The sequence below is a fragment of the Neolamprologus multifasciatus genome, chromosome 3, assembly GCF_963576455.1.
Source record: "Neolamprologus multifasciatus chromosome 3, fNeoMul1.2, whole genome shotgun sequence".
In the NCBI taxonomy this organism is placed as follows: Eukaryota; Metazoa; Chordata; class Actinopteri; order Cichliformes; family Cichlidae; genus Neolamprologus; species Neolamprologus multifasciatus.
This window is the reverse complement of record NC_140441.1, coordinates 11035512-11054027: the sequence shown is the minus strand read 5'-3', so window position 1 is coordinate 11054027 and position 18516 is coordinate 11035512. Positions and strand designations below refer to the sequence as shown.

Sequence of the window (18516 nt, the reverse complement as noted above, 5' to 3'; positions counted from 1 at the left end):
AAATCTGAGCGTGAATCCTGTTTATTCTATTAATCAGCTTCTATAATGGTTTTAATGTGACTGATGACTGATTAGTGATCGGTTTTGTTGTTGATGAGCTCTGAATCCAAACGTTTAACTTGCCGCTTTGTTATTACGCACATGTTTATGACCCCGCCCTCAGTTTGTTCTTCTTCCTTTAAAAGACACTTGAGCGCGCACTTGAAAACAAACGCACCCGTTTTCAGGCTCGGAAACTTTCAGGTTTATTGAAAAACTGGGATCTCCTGTTCTCGTGAAATCTCACAATCCTTTGGATATTTAGCAAACTTTGAAAAGTAGGATCTTCCGATACAATAAGACGGAAATGGCTGCTCGGACATCTGAGGTTCCCAGCTGCACTCACCCTTTTTGTCTGCAGGTGAGTTTGAACTAACGCTAAGAGTTTGGATCATATTTATTCGATTTGTTAACATGCGCGTAAGTGAACCATGTGACTTGCCAGCTCTCACTACACATAAACAGTTAAGGATCATTTAACTCAGACTCTGGAATAACTCTGGGGCGGGTTAAATACATATTTTCTTTTGTGTTTGCTGGCTCCAAAAACCAAAAAATTTAGTCAGAGACGGTGTGAGGAGGTTAACAACCTTCTGTGCAGACTTTGTGCTTCTCACTGCGCGCGCTCAGATCAAAACAGGCCGTTTTGTTTTTGTCTTGTGCGCGTAACCGACCGTTTGAGCGTCTCCCACTTCACTTCATATAAAGTAAAGCTTCTAATTATACAAGGATAAATGCTGCGTTACTGGTGCAAATGAGACTTAACATAATATTTGTCTTCTATTATTTACACAATTTCTCATTTTTTTCCAAACTGCAGTTTTATTTGAACAATAATAGAAAATGTGACGGATTAAACTGATCAAGCAGAAGAAAAGTTACTGCAGCCACAGTCTCTGTGCTGCACTCTGCATTCGTCTGCAAACATCATAAAAGTCACTACTACAACTTTCATTACTTTATTCTTGTTGTACTAAATGTTTCTCATATTGTGACGCGTGCTGCCATCTGCTGGTTAAAATAAGCATAAACTGTAACACTTCTCAGAAGTGCTCGGATTTCTTGTAAATGCTCATCTTGTTGCTAATGCTCAGTGCGCAAAGGTGGACTAGAAAAGCGATATACAAATAAATACAGGCCTTTTATTTTACCATTTAGCATCTTTGTAATATTTTGCCATCATGTGTTGATATAATCCAATAAAGAATGAGTTATCTATATTCATCTATGCTCTCTCTCTCCCTCCCTCCCTGAAAGTGAAAGTGAAACCAACTCTGTTTTCAGTGCAGGTCAGGCTGCAGACTCTTCACTTCCCAGCCTGCAGTCACAGCAGTCACAGATGGAGTCCCTCATAGTCTTTCTGTTCGTGATTTCTTGCTCTATAGGTGAGTGAAAGAGATTTTTTTTTAAAAAATATATTTTTTTAGGTAAGTATAAATATCTGTTTAAGCGGTTAAATGTTAATTCCCATGTTGTGTTTGCAGGTTGAGCTCCTGTGTCTCTTTGTAGTCATTTTTTTTTCAGCATTTTTACAGCCACATGTTTAATGATGTAACAGCTGATGTCAGATCCAGGGGTGGGGTGGAGGGATTTTAAAGTCCCAGAGTTCACCTGAATCTGGCTGCTATAAGCTGCTTGTGTTTTGAGTCAGCAGCCACTTTGTGGTTTGTGTGTTCTTTGAATTGCTGCACGATGAGAACAGCAGCAGTCACTCGGGGTCTGAAATGGACACCAGGAGATGTTACTTACACTGTTGGACAACCTTTCCCTTTTAAAGAGTGTTTAACGGTGTAACTTTGCATTTTTATCTTAACTTTTCTTTCCCCCACTACAACTGGTGAAGGGAAATGCGAAGTGAAAGCAAAACATCAATCCAAGACTTTCTCTTTTGGTTGGGAGTCTTTCATTTCTCCTTTCACTTCTGCTTTGGGTTTTAAGGAAATCCTTTATGTCACATAGCTCCAATGTGAGACCTCCCAGCATTAAAACATGACAAGGACAGCTCTGGACTTTGCATATGTGATGAGTGGGGCTGAGAGTTTTGTGCTAACATATAAGATTTTCAAATTTATTGTAAAGAAGCTCATTCCAAATATGCCTCTAATAATTCCACAACATAAAAATATTATATTAACTTGTGACTTTATTTATTGTGTATTTGAGTCTCTTTTTTTTCTTTTTTGTAAATTCATGAAACTCAGAGCTCCCATGCAGGGAGGTGGAGGGAGTCTGAAGTGATTTAAAGCTTGGATTAGCTGTCAAACACATGGGGATCAAACAGATGTTTGACTAAAGATCATCTTTATTGAACTTGAACACATAAGCTTCATTTATATGAAAGTTTACAATGTTGACACACTTGGTTCAGCTCAGGTTGTCACTGACTGAGTGATATATTCAAACTTATTTAAACTTAAACTCATTTACTTAAATAAGTTTATTAATTAAGTGTTAAGTGTAAATTAAGTGCAGTACACTCAAAAAAGAAAGAGAAAATCTGCTTTTATTTCACTTTAACTACTTTAATTTCATATATATAAAACATAAAACAATATAACATCACACACATATATATATATATATTTTTTTTTTTTCATGTAATTTTGTTACATAGGTTCAATTTAAATGTTCGATTTAATGGAATTTAGTCAAATGAAATGAACTTGATTAGCACACGTTCAGTTTATACCAAGCACTCATAAATCCCACTGTCATTAAATGTGACACTGGCCACATTCTAAATGAGCAATTATTTGAATAAATAAAAAAAGTATTTTACATGTTTCTGTTGCATTTTAATTAAAATCATTGCTTTATGTTTAATAAGGGTGTATAATGTTTATTTTTATTGTGATAGACAATAAAATTGCATAATAATCAGGTACCTTTGAAATAAATAGACAACAAAATACAAAGTAAAGTAGCCAAAAGTTACACTCAAAGTTACTTTCTTTCTTACCTGTAAAATTTTAACTTGTTAATCTGTTATTTTAGTGCCCTGCAGGGTACATAACAATAACATAATTCAGCTAAAATACTCTGAAATTACATTTAAATTAATGGAATTACACCTTGAGACTGTTTTTTACAGAGTCAAGTAAACATAGTTGGAGTTTATTTGATGCCAAAGAAACTGCAACTAACTGAGGGAAGCCTAGCAGACAGCCAGCAGCTACAGCCCTGTGTTAGGGATCGTATTATCATAATCAAGTATGTCTCTGCCCACACGAAGCTGTTACAGAACGGAAAATTAGGTACAGAGACCAAAACTGGTTTTTGTAGGCCATAAACATTTTAACATGGTGCTCTGTGAGGACTGACGAGCATTAGACGAAAGAGCCTCAAACTGCTGTTTGAGGCTCTTTGCTGTTGTCTCGATTTTTCAGCCACAAATTCTTATCAAGTGCTGTTAACAGTTAAAAATGTTTTAAAAATTTAAAAAGGAGTTACATTTTAAAAAGATTATTTTCTTTCCTTCAGCTCTTCAGCAGGATGTGCAGGCGAAGTTTGGAGATGACGTCACTCTCCAGTGTCAGATTTCCACAGATGAAAGGATCTCAGTGCTGAAGTGGAGCAGACCTGACCTGAACACAGACGGCTACGTCTACTTCTACAGGAACAAACGCTTCTATGAAAACTACCAACATCCATCTTTTCATGGCCGAGTGAAGCTGAGTGACCCGGAGATGAAGGATGGAGACGTTTCTCTGATCCTGAACAACGTCACGTTTAATGACACTGGGATGTATGAGTGTCACATAGCAGTGAGGAACCCTGTGAGAAGTAAAAGAGCTCACACTGAGATCAGTCACTTCATTGAGCTCACAGTCACAGGTGAGTTTGTAGAGCTCAGCATAAAACCCCCAAAACATAAAAGCGTGAAATTACAAACAAAAAATCTAAAACTGCTTGCTGCTAGTATTTCTGTACTCTACAGAAACTGCATGATTATTTGTGACTTGGCAAATAAACAAACAAAAGCCAGTGAGCTACAATTTATCCACAGCTTCTTCTGCTCAATTCTTTTAGTGTTAAGCGTAAAGGGGAAACGGCATGCTGCTAACTCAGATGCTAAACATTAAACCACTGTTTGAAATATTCTCTGACAGCTGATCTTCTCTCTGCAGGTGAAACAGATGAAAAGTTGTTGCAGCAGCAAATCGTGGAAAGTGAAGCTGGAAACATCCAGGATGCTGGAGACGTAGTAACTCCAACTCTTATAATGGTTGTTTGTTATGTTGCGGTTGCTGTTATTGTTGTTGGTTTTCTGACATTATTCATATTTAAAAGAATTCAGGTAAAAGGACTACATGTTACAGTCCCTGATAATGCATTGCTTTAGATGGAGAGACTCTTGAGGGGTGGCTGTTATGAGGAAAGGCAGCCCAGAAACTTTGCAAGCAGCATGCGTTGTTGTTGCCTCAACTTTCAGTCTTTTACCCAGGCTAATCTGCCATTTTCCTTCCTTGGTTAGGTTTAGGGATTAGAGATCGATCTAGATTATCATTTTAAATTTGGGACACATCGTCAGTAGTGGACCTTGGATTCATCGAGTTTTTCGGACATTATCACTAGACATCCTCATCAAGGAGGCCCTGCCAGGGTTGATCAGGCCCTGGAGCGTGTCACTGGTTTATGTTAAATTGTTATTTCTCTTCTTCTTTCTTCTGTTTAGTTTCCTGCAGTTTATTTTCTATCTACTGCAACTGAGAAATAATACTTACCTCTTTAGCATTTATGGAGCCTTACTTCTTCAAAGGGATAGAAAAGGTGATGTAAGACAAAAGGGACAAGATAGGAGAGAGCAGAGCCGGAAGAGAGGCGCCCGATCTGGCTTCCCACATCTCCCCGCTGGATCGGGCTGTACGCTCTACCTCCCCACTGCCTCCCAGAATGGGGAAGAAGAGCTGAATATGTCTTTTCTCTCGTAGTTAGCTGATTGCCTTAGTTGCCCAAGTGATGTCGGCCCTTTTTAGCCATAGCCAGTGACTGGTCCTCTCAGCAGTGTTAGCTAGTTCTCTTTTAGCATGTGATTGCGCCTGTCCTCTGATCCCAATCTCTCTAAGCAGTTTTGCTGTTGTACTGGCAACAAAGCCCCTGCACGCCACTTCCACCGGGCGCACCTTGATCTTCCAGTCTCTGTCCTCTGGAAGTCGATTTAACATGTCCAGAAATATGATTGTATAGAAAGAAAATTTACAGATTTGATGAACTAACAGTGATAGCGACTTTGTTATGCAGCTAAGCAACATGGCCTTTTGGTTTAAAAGTGAAAAATAAGAAATAAAAAAACTGTTCTGTGGTTATCAAAAATGTAACAGCTCTGCAAACTCCTCAAATAAACAGCAAATTCAGCCTGGAGCTTCTCACTGAAAATAAACATAATAAAATAAATAGAAAATTCTGAAAAAATTCATAAAAAATGCTTCCGATTGGTGCTAAAAAAGGATTCAGACTGTAAGAGTTACTGAATTGTGCAATAACTTGTTTGTTGTTTGTGTACTGTACACAATTCTGTGTTTGATGTTGATCCAGGATAATGTGAACCAACAATCCTTGTATCCTCACGAGAGTTTGCACAAAGTCGTATGGTGCTGTTTAATAACAAATGTTAATTACCAGTATGATGTTCAGAAATGTCTTGGCCATTAAATTATTAATTAATAAAAAAAATAATAAAAACTGAAAAAGGAAACACAGAATGTGTCACAACTTTCTTTCAGATGCAAATTTAGCTCACTCAAGCTTTTAATTAACTCTTTAAATTCAATCAAGTAAAAACAAAAACTTCACACATTCACTGAAATAGAACATATGACATGATGTACAAACAGGGTGTGTGATTTTTGCAGACCTGCTAACTGTCAGGGACATTTGATGCTGTGAAGAGAAACAGGTATATGTGGCTTTCAGAGCGAGAGGAAGATGATGTTAGGTGAACACCCACAACATCTGTGGAGGAGGGTGACTAAATCTGATCCTCTCATCCTTATTTCTTCTGCAGGAGCCACAACGCTTTGATTGTTTGTTTGTTTTTTTAATTCACAGAGGGCTACACAGGAACCTATGGAGAAATGCCCCACTTGCCTTACTCACTAACCTCCAAAACTAAATTGAAAGAAATTTCTGTTTCTGTCACATTTAACAGGAACTATTTCTTTTATGAAATAGTGTCAGTGCTGAAATCCCTTAAACTGTCCTGAAATATCAGCTGACAGACCACCTCATACTGAGGAGACGCACAACATGATACAACATATTTTACATACACTCGGAAACCACAATGAACTCTGAGTCATGAGTTAAAACAATTCAAAATCTGCTTCTCTAACATAATCAGATTTTGAATTGTTTTAATGCAGCTGAAGCTGTAAAAGGGAGAAACAACACTCGTGTTTACAGAGTGAAACACTTTCAGACGCTCAGGTGAAATGATCAAGTAAAGCAGAAAAAATATAACGTACAGCTCACAAAGGGTAGTTTGTTACCATGACGTATAAAAAAGAACATTTTACTTCTGAGAAAATGTTAACAGATCATTTTATTTATTTATTTTTGAGGGAGTCTGGTATAAGCAGTGACTGCAGTGCTTCTAAAATAGGGTGGGACTATTTGCAGTATAGAGTTACACTTGTGTTTGGTGTCAATGATCATGTCCCGGAATGAATGGGGAAGTTTGTATGACTCATTGCTGTTGATATTGATGTGACATTTTTATACTTCAGTGGTTAATGAAGGGGAGTTTGTGAGCCGTGACAGATGTAACGTTCTCTCTCTTTCTCTTTTTGTTCCCTGCACACATCAGTCAGTGTGGGTGAAGCCTCTGCACTGTCTCTAAGATGTTGTCACAGATGAGTTGTCTCAAGGTCCTCTTGATTACATTTCTAATTCCTGCATCTGCATGAAAACACTCAAGGTCGCTGTACACAGTAGAATAAAAGCAACATAAAAGCAAGAAGTTTACAGAACCATAAAAGCATAAGACATAAACAAATAAAATAGGAGAGTGGAAAGGTTATGTGGGATAAGCTATTTTGTACAAGTGGGTTTTGAGTTTGGACTTAAAGAGAGAGAAGGAAGAGATGTTTCTTAAATCAGGAGGTTGGGAATTCCAGAGTTGTGGAGCAAAGCAGCTGAAAGCCCAGCTCCCCATGGTTGCAAGACGGGGGGAAGGGACGGAGAGTGAAAGGGAAGAAGTAGATCTGAGATAACGAGATGGGGCGGTGATCTTAACCAGGTCAGAGAGATATGGAGGAGAGAGATGATGAATAGCAAATGATTGATACTGAATTGTTTATTTATTTAGTATAATTCAGAGTAATCTTGTAAACTTGTTTATTTTTGTGTATTCTTTTGCACACATAGTCAGACAAAAATAAGCAGTGTGCCTGCACACCCGTAACTATGTTCAGTTCTTTGCAACAATGTGTTGCTGCAGTGAAATGAACAAACAAATCTATCATATCTATCTATAGCTGATCAATCCATTTTTGCACCAGAGGTTGTGTAGTCAGGCATGCTATTACTTGTCAAACCCATGAAAAATGTACTAAATCTTGTCTGCCAAAGAATTTGTTTTGCTCTTGTTTGGTGTCATTTAATTGGCCCAGTTTAAGGGAAATAAACAGGCTTTCCAACATTAAAAGATTTACTGCCAAGAAGGATTTTTACAACAAAGAACTAATCAACCAAACACAAATTTCCTTCTGTGCTAACGTTATGTGGTGTGAATATTACTAGGGTAACCTACTGTTGTTAGGGGTTGGTGGGGTTTCTCTGGTGTGGTGTCACGGGGTCTGCTTCTGTTTTCAGCACAGGTAGGCGGGGTGGTGTGTCACGGGATGCTGACACACCGGCGGTGCATCAGACGTCATTTGATGGAGCGTTACTTAGGAGCAGCGCGACTGACGTCTGGTGTCGGAGTGTTGCCACCTCCTCGAGTGGTAACGTGTTTGTTAATTCTCCGCGGTGTGCATTACGGCCAACCTATGTCTTGGATTTTGTTTGCTTACCTGTTGTCCTGTATCCTCAGCCGGATCCATCACCCGCTTACCTGTCAGCTGTTTGTGAAGCCGCATTTCCGGGATCACTACGGAGATCTATTACAGCGTTTCTCCCACATCCCGAGAATCCTCGCCTGAGCCCGTACAGCCAGTGTGACAAGTGAGCTCTCCAACTCTCCCCATGTTTATTGCTGTTTCTTACCGGTGGTTTGGCATCTCCCTCTAAAGTTTCGTTTTTCTTTTTCTTATAGATCCACCCTGCGTGCGCGGGTAACCCCTTTCCCTCCGAATGCGTGTCAGCCTCCTCCCCTGGTTTCCCTCAAGCAAGAATATGTGCTTTTGTACAGAGATGAGGTTTTTGTTCCAGACAACCAGCATCCAGCTTTTAAGAACCAGGTGGATCTGCAGGACAGACAGATGAAGGATGGAGACGTGTCTTTGATTCTGAAGAATGTGACGATTAATGACACTGGAACATACGAGTGTCGCGTCTTCAGGAGAGGGACAAACCGCAGGATGAGCACCATCAGCCTGAGTGTTGTTCCTCCACGTGAGGCAGTAGACGGTAGGTTTCGTGGTCAAAGGCTTTGATATTTATTAAGTTGTTTTTATGGTGCATTTTCTTTTGCTTCACAATGCACAGTAATAGTACAAGTTATCACCTGACTGACAGCTGACGTCTCACATCTGTCCAAACTGCATGTCCACCACACACAGCAGATGTAGAGGAGGAGGGTGGAGTCAACACTGGTAGCTGCTCTGCCTGCTTTTGTTGTGATCATGATAGTTGTGATCTGAAAGAAACAAAAGAAGAATACTCCCACTTCCTCCCCATCTTGACGAACTAGCTTATGTGGCTCTGGTCTGAAACAGAAAACTGGGAACTTTTCTGTGAGAGCAGAAGAACAACCAGAATCTGACATTAAAGTTGTTGGAGCTATTTGTACTTTATTTTTAATTATATAAACTATAAATTATCCATACATGTGAGTGTGAATGTTGTCTTTTTTACTTCTACTAATAATGTATACTTCATTGATCCCCGTGGGGAAATTCCTCTCTGCATTTAACCCATTCACTCTGTGAAGCAGTGGGCAGCCTTTGAGCGCCTGGGGAGCAGTGTGTGGAGATGGTACCTTGCTCAGGGGTACCTCAGGGTAGAAAAGTAAAGTAAAAAGAAAACTAAAAGTAAAGTAAATATCAAAATATGAACAACTTCCTGAATCAACAGTCTTATTAAAACTATTTATCCTTCATTCAAGTTACTCCAGTTACACAGATGTTCATACAGTCACAAATACAAACAAACACCAACTTGGAAACCAGGATCAATTATTCTGAATCTCTAATATAATCAGATTTCAATTCTCATGAATGCAGCTGCAAAATGGAGAAACATTGATTGGAAAAACCTTCAAACAAAGGGTCACATGTCAGGAACATGAGATTCACCCAGCAGTGCTGTGTTTTTCTAACACATGCAGAAATACAAGAGAAGAGCATCAGATTAGGAAACTGCAAGCCACCTCGCTTTATCTCATGAAGTTGTAGAACACATTAGAAGTGCTACATTAAAAAAAAGTGTTTACCTCAACAGTCTAGCTGCTGATGTTGGTAACAGCCTTACCAGGAGATGATGGCCTGACTCTGGTGTGAGTTTAATCATTGTTATCACTGAAATGAGTTGCTCACTGACTGTTTTTGATTCAGTTACAGTTTTCTTTCAGGCAGTCTGCCCAGCTTTGCAGACTTTTAGATGTAAACAACCAGGAGGACATCTTGTAAGGGCGGACTGACTCCATCCTTCCCTTCATTGTGTTTGTTTGGTGCCACTTCCCTCTTTAAACCAGCTACAGGTGTTTTAAGGCTCCAATGCCAAACAAAGACCCAACTTGTTTGCAGCGTTGGACCCAAATGTCCACTGATTGCAGTGCTTCTGAAATAGGGTGGGACTATTTGTCACTTATTTCTGGGTTGGTGGGTCTTGATTGCAGCTGGGAAACCAGTAGAACATATGATTGTTCCTGTCCCAGAAAGAATGCGGATGTTTATGACCTACTACTGGTGAAATAAATGTGACTTTTTTTTTTACTTCCATGGTTGCTGAAGGGGAATTTGTGAGATATAATGATGCCATGTTCTCTGTTTTTTTTTTCTTTCTGTTTCTCTTCTCTGTGTACAAAGGTTTCTGTTCCCTGTCAACACCTTTCAGTGTGTAGGTGAAGTTGGTGAAGCCTCTACAGTATCTCACAAATGGATTCTCTCAAGTTCCTCCTGATTTCATCCCTCATTTCTGCATCTACATGTGAGTGAAACTGAAGTTGTTTGTATTTTTATTCCTACAGAACTAAGAAGAAACCTTTGAGTAATAAGGGTTAAGTAATGGTTAATAAGTATCATTCAGAGTGATCTGTTTAACATGTGAAATGTTCATTTTTGAGTATTATTTGGAGGTTGTGGTCAATATGACTTCCTCTTTTCCTGAATCACTTTTTATTGACCTTGGATGAAGAGTCTCGAGTTAATACACTGCAGTTTTTGATAGTGAGACAGTGGATGGTGTAGACTCTACTCATTGCGGGATGGGGATCTCCTTTGCAGGAGGTGTTTCCAGGATTTGGGAGATTTGTGATCAGAGAAAAATCACCAGTATGGTTAACTGGTGTGAAAACCTTTGATTTTTAGGCTCACATTCAGCCATAATACAGACTGTTTACAGAAAAATGTCTGCACAGGGCTTTACGATGTTTTGAAAGCTGTTGAAAGAAACTTTTTAGACTTTACGTAAGTAAAAAGTACCAGAGTTTTATGACACCCTCTGGGTACACTCCTGGTTAAACCACAATGTAAACATCCTGAGTCTGTGGCTCTTGTACAGTGTTTTCACTTTGATGCTGACTTTATGAAACTGCAGGATGCTGAAAACAAAGACCAACGACTGCAAAGTTCAAAACAGAAAATCAGTGAGGGAAAAACACCTACATACCCGTAATCTCCCGCTAAAATACAAAACTGCATAAATAACCTCAATTAAGGTCAAAGTCATTGTAAGGAGAAAAACCTCAGAAAAGCAAAGAATCACGGGCCCAGAGTTAATTCATGTACATGGACGATTACCTGACACCTTCCGTCGACTACAGAAAGTGTAGGCAAAGCGCGCCAGGCATTCGCTCAGAGTTTATTATATACTGTCCTCTCACGTAACACTCATGGGTGGAGTACAAGTTAGGAAAAAACAACTTCTTATCTGCTGCTTGCATACGAGGCTGCACAGGTGCAAGCTTGCAAGACGAAGATGGACAAGTTGATTAACGATCTTGTAGTGGGTTAGAACAATACACGTGGGTCTTGTCTAAACTTGAGCAACTTCCTCATGTGATCACTTTGTTGCAGCTAAAGAATTTGCTGACACGCTATATACAGGCATTACTGTGCAATTTAAATAAGCTTAAACATAAAGGTAATAAGGTAAAATCTTTTCACAGTCATGAAAATACAATACATGTGAAATCTAAACTAAGGCAGAAAAAATTACTTTTACTCTGCCTCTGAGTTTTAATGGCCCATCAAGATTTCTATTGGCTTGTGAATTTTTTTTTTTTATATTTTTAAATGTTACCACTGTTTAATTAACATGATTTTTTTATATTATTTCACTTAAAATCTGTAAAATTTTATGAAAGCTTTAAAATGAATCTGGTGTAGTGGAAGCATCACTTTCACACAAACTGATGCTTAGTCCGGACATGCATATTTCAAAGCATTACTCAATACAGGGGTGTCTAACTCCAGGCCTCGAGGGTCGGTGTCCTGCAGGTTTTAGACGTGTCCTTGATCCAACACAGCTGATTCAAATGGCTAAATTAGCTCCTCAACATGTCTTAAAGTTCTCCAGAGGCCTGGTAATGAACTAATCATTTGATTAAAGTGTGCTGACCCAGGGAGAGATCTAAAACCTGCAGGACACCGGCCCTCGAGGCCTGGAGTTCCCAACCTCTGCTCTAATAGAACTACACAAAGTAAAAGAAAAAAAAAACAATCATATTAATTTTTAAATTTAATTTGTTGCTTTTTTTTTGTCTTTTTTTGACAAATTAATGAAACTCAAACTTGACGTGCAGCAAAGTGGAGACACCAAATCTGAACAAAACACAAGATTTTTTTTTTTGATTTTTCTTTAAGATAATTTAAGTGCTGTGGTTTAAAGAAACTATCAACCTAAACTATTTATCTTCTGTCCCCTGTAATAGGCATAAGAATCTGTCTCATCTTATTGAATTGACCACAACTAAGAGCCAGTAAATTCGGATTCTAGTTTATCTGAATCATGCTGTGAACACAGATGTGCTGAAGAGATGCGCATCTGACCTTTTAGTTTTTTTTCTCTAAAACCATGGTTGCCTATTTTCAGGTTGAGGTAAACAGAGGGCCACCTGTTTGGTGGTTTGGGGCAATGTTGTCCTTTTTCTCAGACTAAAGAACAATTTCAACCCAGTTTCACTTGGTATTAATAGTACTTCCCTTCAGAGAGGAGAACCACGCTCTGGTTTGTGCCCCCTTTTTTTTCTGTTTGCTATAACCTGAGGACCACCTGTTTTTTGCAGAGTTTGGCACAGTGTTTCTTTTTCACTCAGCATGTGTTTATACACCTCTGCATTTAATCCTGAGTTATTATTCATCTCACAGTCTGTTCAATAGTATGTCTTTTATCCTGTCTCCCTGCCCTCACCCTCAACCAGAATGTTTCCTCCTGTTAAGAGTTTTTCCTTCCCAATGTCACCAAGTGCTCATTATTGGGGTTCATGTTGAATATTGTAGGATCTGTATTGGATGTGCTGATGTGCTAACATCCAAATAAATCACTCAAAAAACCTGCAGCAAAAACTGATTTGATGGTCTCCTCTGCACAGCAGCAATAATAATAATTATGAGATAATTACATTAAAAATGCACCAACAGGACAGAGAAGGTCCACAGGTCTAATTCACGCATCTCCAGTTAGCTGAGGTTAAATCAGCAGCTAGAAGCTGCACACAGCCATCTTATAACACCTGTTAATTAACCATGTTCGTAATTTTATTTCTTTTTCTTTTAAATTCACCCCCCTGTAAGCTGTTACGAAGCTGGAAATATGAATTTAAATTAGCTTTGAACAGAAGTAACATTGTAAAGAACAGAAGGACAAAATGCCTCTACAGCGATGTGAGAGACGATTATGTCAGGTCATTGCTGAGAAAGCTCCTGAGTCTTGCAGTTTACTTAAATTTTCACTTAGTCTAATGGAAACTTTTATTTTTCCCAGAACTGCAGGCGTTTTACAAGAAGTCACTTCGCTCACTTGCCTAAAAACGTTTCCATCATGAGGCGCTCACACCAGAGATGTGTGAAACATTAAAAATGTCAAAGGTTATGTTTAACAGCAGCTTCATGAATTAAAAAAAAAAAATCAGAGGGCTGAAATTAAACTCATGATTACTGATTATTTTGTTGTCTTCAGCTCTTCAGCAGGATATTGAGGCAAAGCTTGGAGAGGACGTCACTCTCCAGTGTCAGATTATCACAGATGAAATAATCTCAGTGTTGAAGTGGAGCAGAGATGACCTGAACACAGACGGCTACGTCTACTTCTACAGGAACAAACGCTCCTATGAAAATTACCAACATCCATCTTTTCATGGCCGAGTGAAGCTAAGGGACCCGGAGATGAAAGACGGAGACGTTTCTCTGATCCTGAACAACGTCACGTTTAATGACACTGGGATGTATGAGTGTCACATAGCTGTGAGGAACCCTGTGAGAAGTAAAAGAGCTCACAGTGAGATCAGTCACTTCATCAACCTCACAGTCACAGGTGAGTTTGTGGAGCTCACGCTCAGCTCCTACATCATTTACAAACCTGAAAACTGAAAATAAATTCAGTTGGCTCCCAGCACCTACAGGAACTGCACAGTCTCAGCTTTATGAGACGGTTACACTTCTCTGCACTTGCAACTTGACAAATAAATGAAGAGTACCTCCCATGGTCTCCTCTGCTCACTCCTTCCAGTGTGAATGTGAAGGGCAGTAGCATAGCATGCTGCTAGCACAGATGCTAGACATGCTTTTTTTTCTGATGAGGAGCTAAAGCTGCTGTAGGGCTGGCTTTTTACTGTCATTACCCAGTCAGATTTCAATAGTATATTGAAATTGTAGTACTGTCCCACATAGATTGTCTTTTGTACCTACTGCTAACCCTAAAATCTAGGTTGTTTTCTCAGGCTTATATTATATTATATTATTTTTGTGTGTGTATGTGATGTGTCTGTTTGTTTGTTTGTATGGACATACTGCAAATCAATTTCCAGTTAGGGACAATAAAGTTACCATTGACATTGGTGCTACAGAAAGACAAGCAAAACATACTAAACAAATGTCACACATACAGAATAAAAATACATACATGTGCAATTTTCTGCATGTGTATGTGCAGTTAATTAAATTAAGATGTGTTCAGAGATTAAATGTACAATATGTGCAGAAGGTAAGAAAACATATGCACAAAAATTACATGAGGTATCAGCACTGATATCAGCACTGATTATGGCTGCAGAGTCTGTGACAACAAACAACCGGTGTCCTGGGTTTGCGCACTTGTAGGTTTGCTGCTGCTTTGGTGTCTGACAGATTTTCCGCTGACAGCTGATGTTTTTTCTGCAGGTGAAACGCATGGAAACATGAAACTGGTGAAAACAGGAGATGGAAACATGGAGGAGGTGGTAGAAGTGGAGACTAGGACTGATCAGATGGTTGTTCCTGCTGTCTGTGCTGCTGCTGCTGTGACTGTCATTGTTATTACAGCTGGATTTGCAGCAATGTGGAGATTTAAAAGAAAGAAACAGCAGCACATGGAGGCAGATAACCAGCAGCTGGTCTGAAACGTCCAGGAGTTTCTGGTACAGTAAGCTAATTGTGCGTGAGAGCAATCCACAGAGAGGGAGGACAGGTGGGACCAGTTCTGTGGGCGATGTGCTCTCTTCTGAGGAGGAGCGGCGTCTGTGTTCGTAGTTCCCGCCTGACCTCTTCAGAATCAGCTGATTTTTTTTTTTTTTTTTTGGCACCATAACTTTAGTATATTTAGAAAAAACACACAGACTTTCTTTGTAGTATTAATTCACCAGCATTGTTTCCCTGAAGTGCAGAAGATATCCACGTGAAATATTCAGGGCAGACAAACAAATTTAAAACTGCAACCAAATCAGTTTTATACCCACTCAAAGTGACAAACTCAAACTCTAACAATAACATCTTTATTTTTGTTTGTTTTAGCATAATTGTTTCTGTAACTAGATTCATGTTATCAATATCATGGGCTGTGTCATAGTTTCACAGTTGTGTTTCCCAGCATAACCTGTGAGCATCTGAGTTTTATTTTCTGTATTTTTATAGTAATAGTTGGGACTCTTTTTGTTTTTGTTTGTTTGTTTCTGTGGTTATTTTACTGTTGCTGTTGTTTCATGACCACTTCAAGGCACTGAGTTCTTTTTAAGTTTTTTATTGCATAATTTTGGGGGGTTCTGGTTGCTTTTACTCAGACTTGATGTTCTCAGTTTGAAAGCTTCTCTGTCTTGAGTTTTTCGTACTTTTGAAATGTATTTGAGAGGTTGCTGTTTGTATTTGCATCATGGTGTTTCCCCTCAACATTTTGTTCAGTGTGTTTTGTTTCATTATGTCTTTTGTTATCTCCACTTTCCTTTCATCATTCTCTCACAACATCTGTTTGCCTGTGTGTTTACCTTTGCCCACTGACTCTTGGTGTTCTGGGAAATTTCCAACAATGTGAATTACTTTCTCCCTGAAAGACGATTGATTACATTTCAGTTTGTATCTTAATAAAATTTAAGAAAAAAAAGTGGGTTTTTTTGTTTGTTTGTTTTTTTACAGAAAAACTGTTAAATCTGTTAAATGCAGGAAAAAAAAGAAGTCTTGTACTTTCTCAGCAGGTTACAGTCTGCACCTGTTTGTTTTGTAGTGTGATTATTACAGGAAACTTCACAGACAGTTTCTCTCTCCATCACATCAACAATGGGGATTTCATCTTTCAGCCAGCCTTGTGTTAGAAACTCCCACGTGCTCATGAGCAGAGCAAGCTGAGACAAGATCTGTTATTTTTCAGTGGCAGGAAAACATGATCACATGATTAATAATCAACTGAATTGTCTCTAAAACATAAATCAAATGCACTCAGAGTATATTCAGAGACGCTTTCAGACATTTTTAAACTCCATGCCCACTTCCACAGTCATCACCTTAGTCCTTAGAAATATTCTGTTTCTACTACTGTGACATCTGTGCTCTTTAATGCCCTCAAACAATAAAACAGGTTTAATTATTTTTGTTTTCATTACTTTTTAAACCTATGCAGGATGATCACTGTGTGGCCGAGGATGGTGCAGAGCTGTAAAGTAAAAAGGCTTCATATTTCCTGTGATGTACATCGTCTTCTAGAGCGTCACATTAAATGATTTTAGAGTAGGAAATCCCTGCAAGTAAAAACTTCAGACTGCTCTAAAACTTTTACAGACATGTCCTGAGTGTGAGGCAGAGGAGGATGAGAGATCAAAGAGAAATACTGAAATATGAAATCATCAAATAGAGATGGGCAGGTAGATATAAAGTAAAGCGTGTGTCTCTATTAAACAGCTTCTATCAGCCCTGAAACACATGCTTTTTGTTTTTGTCTTCAGCCTCGTTGTATTTACGCTCGTGTTTATGAACCCGCCCTCATTATATTATTATTATTTTCTCCTTCTCCTGACACAATCGGATAGAGCTGCTGAAAACAAACGCGACTGTTACCCACTCGGACATCTCAGCTTTATTTCCAAGCTGAATTTTAACCCCATCATAGTTTAAACTGGGATATTTAGCAAACTTTGAAGAGTCGGATCAGCAGAACAATGAGGCGGAAATGGCTGCTGGTACATCTGGTCATCTCTGCAGGTGAGTGTTAACCTGTTTTGACTCCAGCAGTGTCACACAAGAGCTTTCTTCATATTTATCATGTAAACGTGCCTTTAAACAGATCGAGTGATCTGCCAGCTGTCACTGCAGATAAGTAGTAACTGACATGGAGGGTGGAGAAACTCCGGAGCGTTTTTTTTTTTCTTTTTAGTTTGCTGGCTTCATAGAACCTGAAAGTTCCGTCAGATTCGCTGATAGGAGGTTAAAAACCTCCTGTGCAGACTTTCTGCGTCTGTCTGTGCGCACTCACTCATTTTCTTTTCCTTTTTTTCTGTGCATAACCTACTGTTGAGACGTCAGAGATCAGCTGAATAAGCATATGAAACACGAATATGAAACAGTGCTCAAAGACAAGTATCTCTGACAGTGGATATATAGATGTATTATACATAAGAGACAAATATTGTTCGTTTAATTTGTTGGCATTATTACATTTGGCTCAATGCTTACATACATGTGTAAAAACTAAATGTACGAGCTGTGATAACTGTTTCTGATAGAATGAAGAGTAGACTGATATATTAAATATGCCTTTATTGGGTGAGAAAATCAGACCATGTCATAACTGCTTTAAGTCATACAGAATAGATATCAGCGCCTTAAACAGGCTGACTTCTGCTAAATGGGTCAAACTGGGCAGAAAGTCTACAAACACATAACATCCTTATAGAATATGATGTAACACTATAGATCAACTTACCTCAGAATATATAAAGCATATAAACAATTACAGCGATATGATGCAACAAACACAGCAGTGCTACTGATCCAAAATACTCAAAGCTTCATAGAACTGAAACAAACATTTATTTTTAGCTCCATTCAGCTGCTGATACATACTTTAGGTTTCTGAATATTAAACTTGTTTCTGCCTTTCATAGTGTGTAACTTGAAGGCCCTGAGTACTTTCTCCCACACTGAAAACACTGGAATGATAAAATTATTTGAACATTACCTAATAAGACTGATTCAGGACAGACAATTAGTTATGTTAAACTTTCCTAGCAGTCCTTCACAAACAGGGAACAGTCTGTCTATTCTCTCCATCTGTCAGCTGCTGCTGGCTCTTCCTCCTCCTCGTCCTCACACACTGCTGAGTTTGTCCTGGTGGATCATCAGGGGTGCAAAGCCTCACAGATGATGTGAAAATAGTTATTTTCTTGTTCTTTTAAGATGGACTTAAACTTTCTGTCCAACAATCACACACATTCACACTCTCATACATGATGCATAATATATACAATCCCATGTGTATTAGAATACGTTGTTGTCACAGTCCTGGGTCAGTGACCCAGTGTTTTCCCTCATGTTCCTGCCTGTGTATTTATAGTAGCTGTGTCCCAATCCAGCAACCACACGCTTCGTGGTACGCGCACTTCGCGGACTATGTGGGGCGGGTACTACGAAGTGCGGAAGTGAGAGGCTTGTGAAATGGGACGGTCTAGCCTTCGACTTGAATAATATATTTATTTGA

At 39.0% G+C, this 18516-nt stretch overlaps 1 protein-coding gene across 4 annotated transcripts in view; it reads left to right on the top strand.

The window, feature by feature from the left end:
* Window positions 1-176: 176 nt before the first annotated feature.
* LOC146521574 (coxsackievirus and adenovirus receptor-like) overlaps window positions 177-18516 on the top strand; it is a 26511-nt gene continuing 8171 nt past the window's right edge. The window contains exons 1-5 of one of the 4 annotated variants that reach the window (XM_085155124.1): window positions 177-400; window positions 1324-1424; window positions 3520-3873; window positions 13540-13893; window positions 14739-18183. In XM_085155124.1, coding sequence (XP_085011250.1) covers window positions 1379-1424; window positions 3520-3873; window positions 13540-13893; window positions 14739-14956 — 972 coding nt within the window. In that variant the 5' untranslated portion in view covers window positions 177-400; window positions 1324-1378 and the 3' untranslated portion in view covers window positions 14957-18183. Of the gene's footprint in view, window positions 401-1323; window positions 1425-3519; window positions 3874-8494; window positions 8608-10226; window positions 10348-13539; window positions 13894-14738; window positions 18184-18516 lie in introns of those variants that run through there. The other 3 variants (XM_085155123.1, XM_085155121.1, XM_085155125.1) reach the window with 3 other exon arrangements.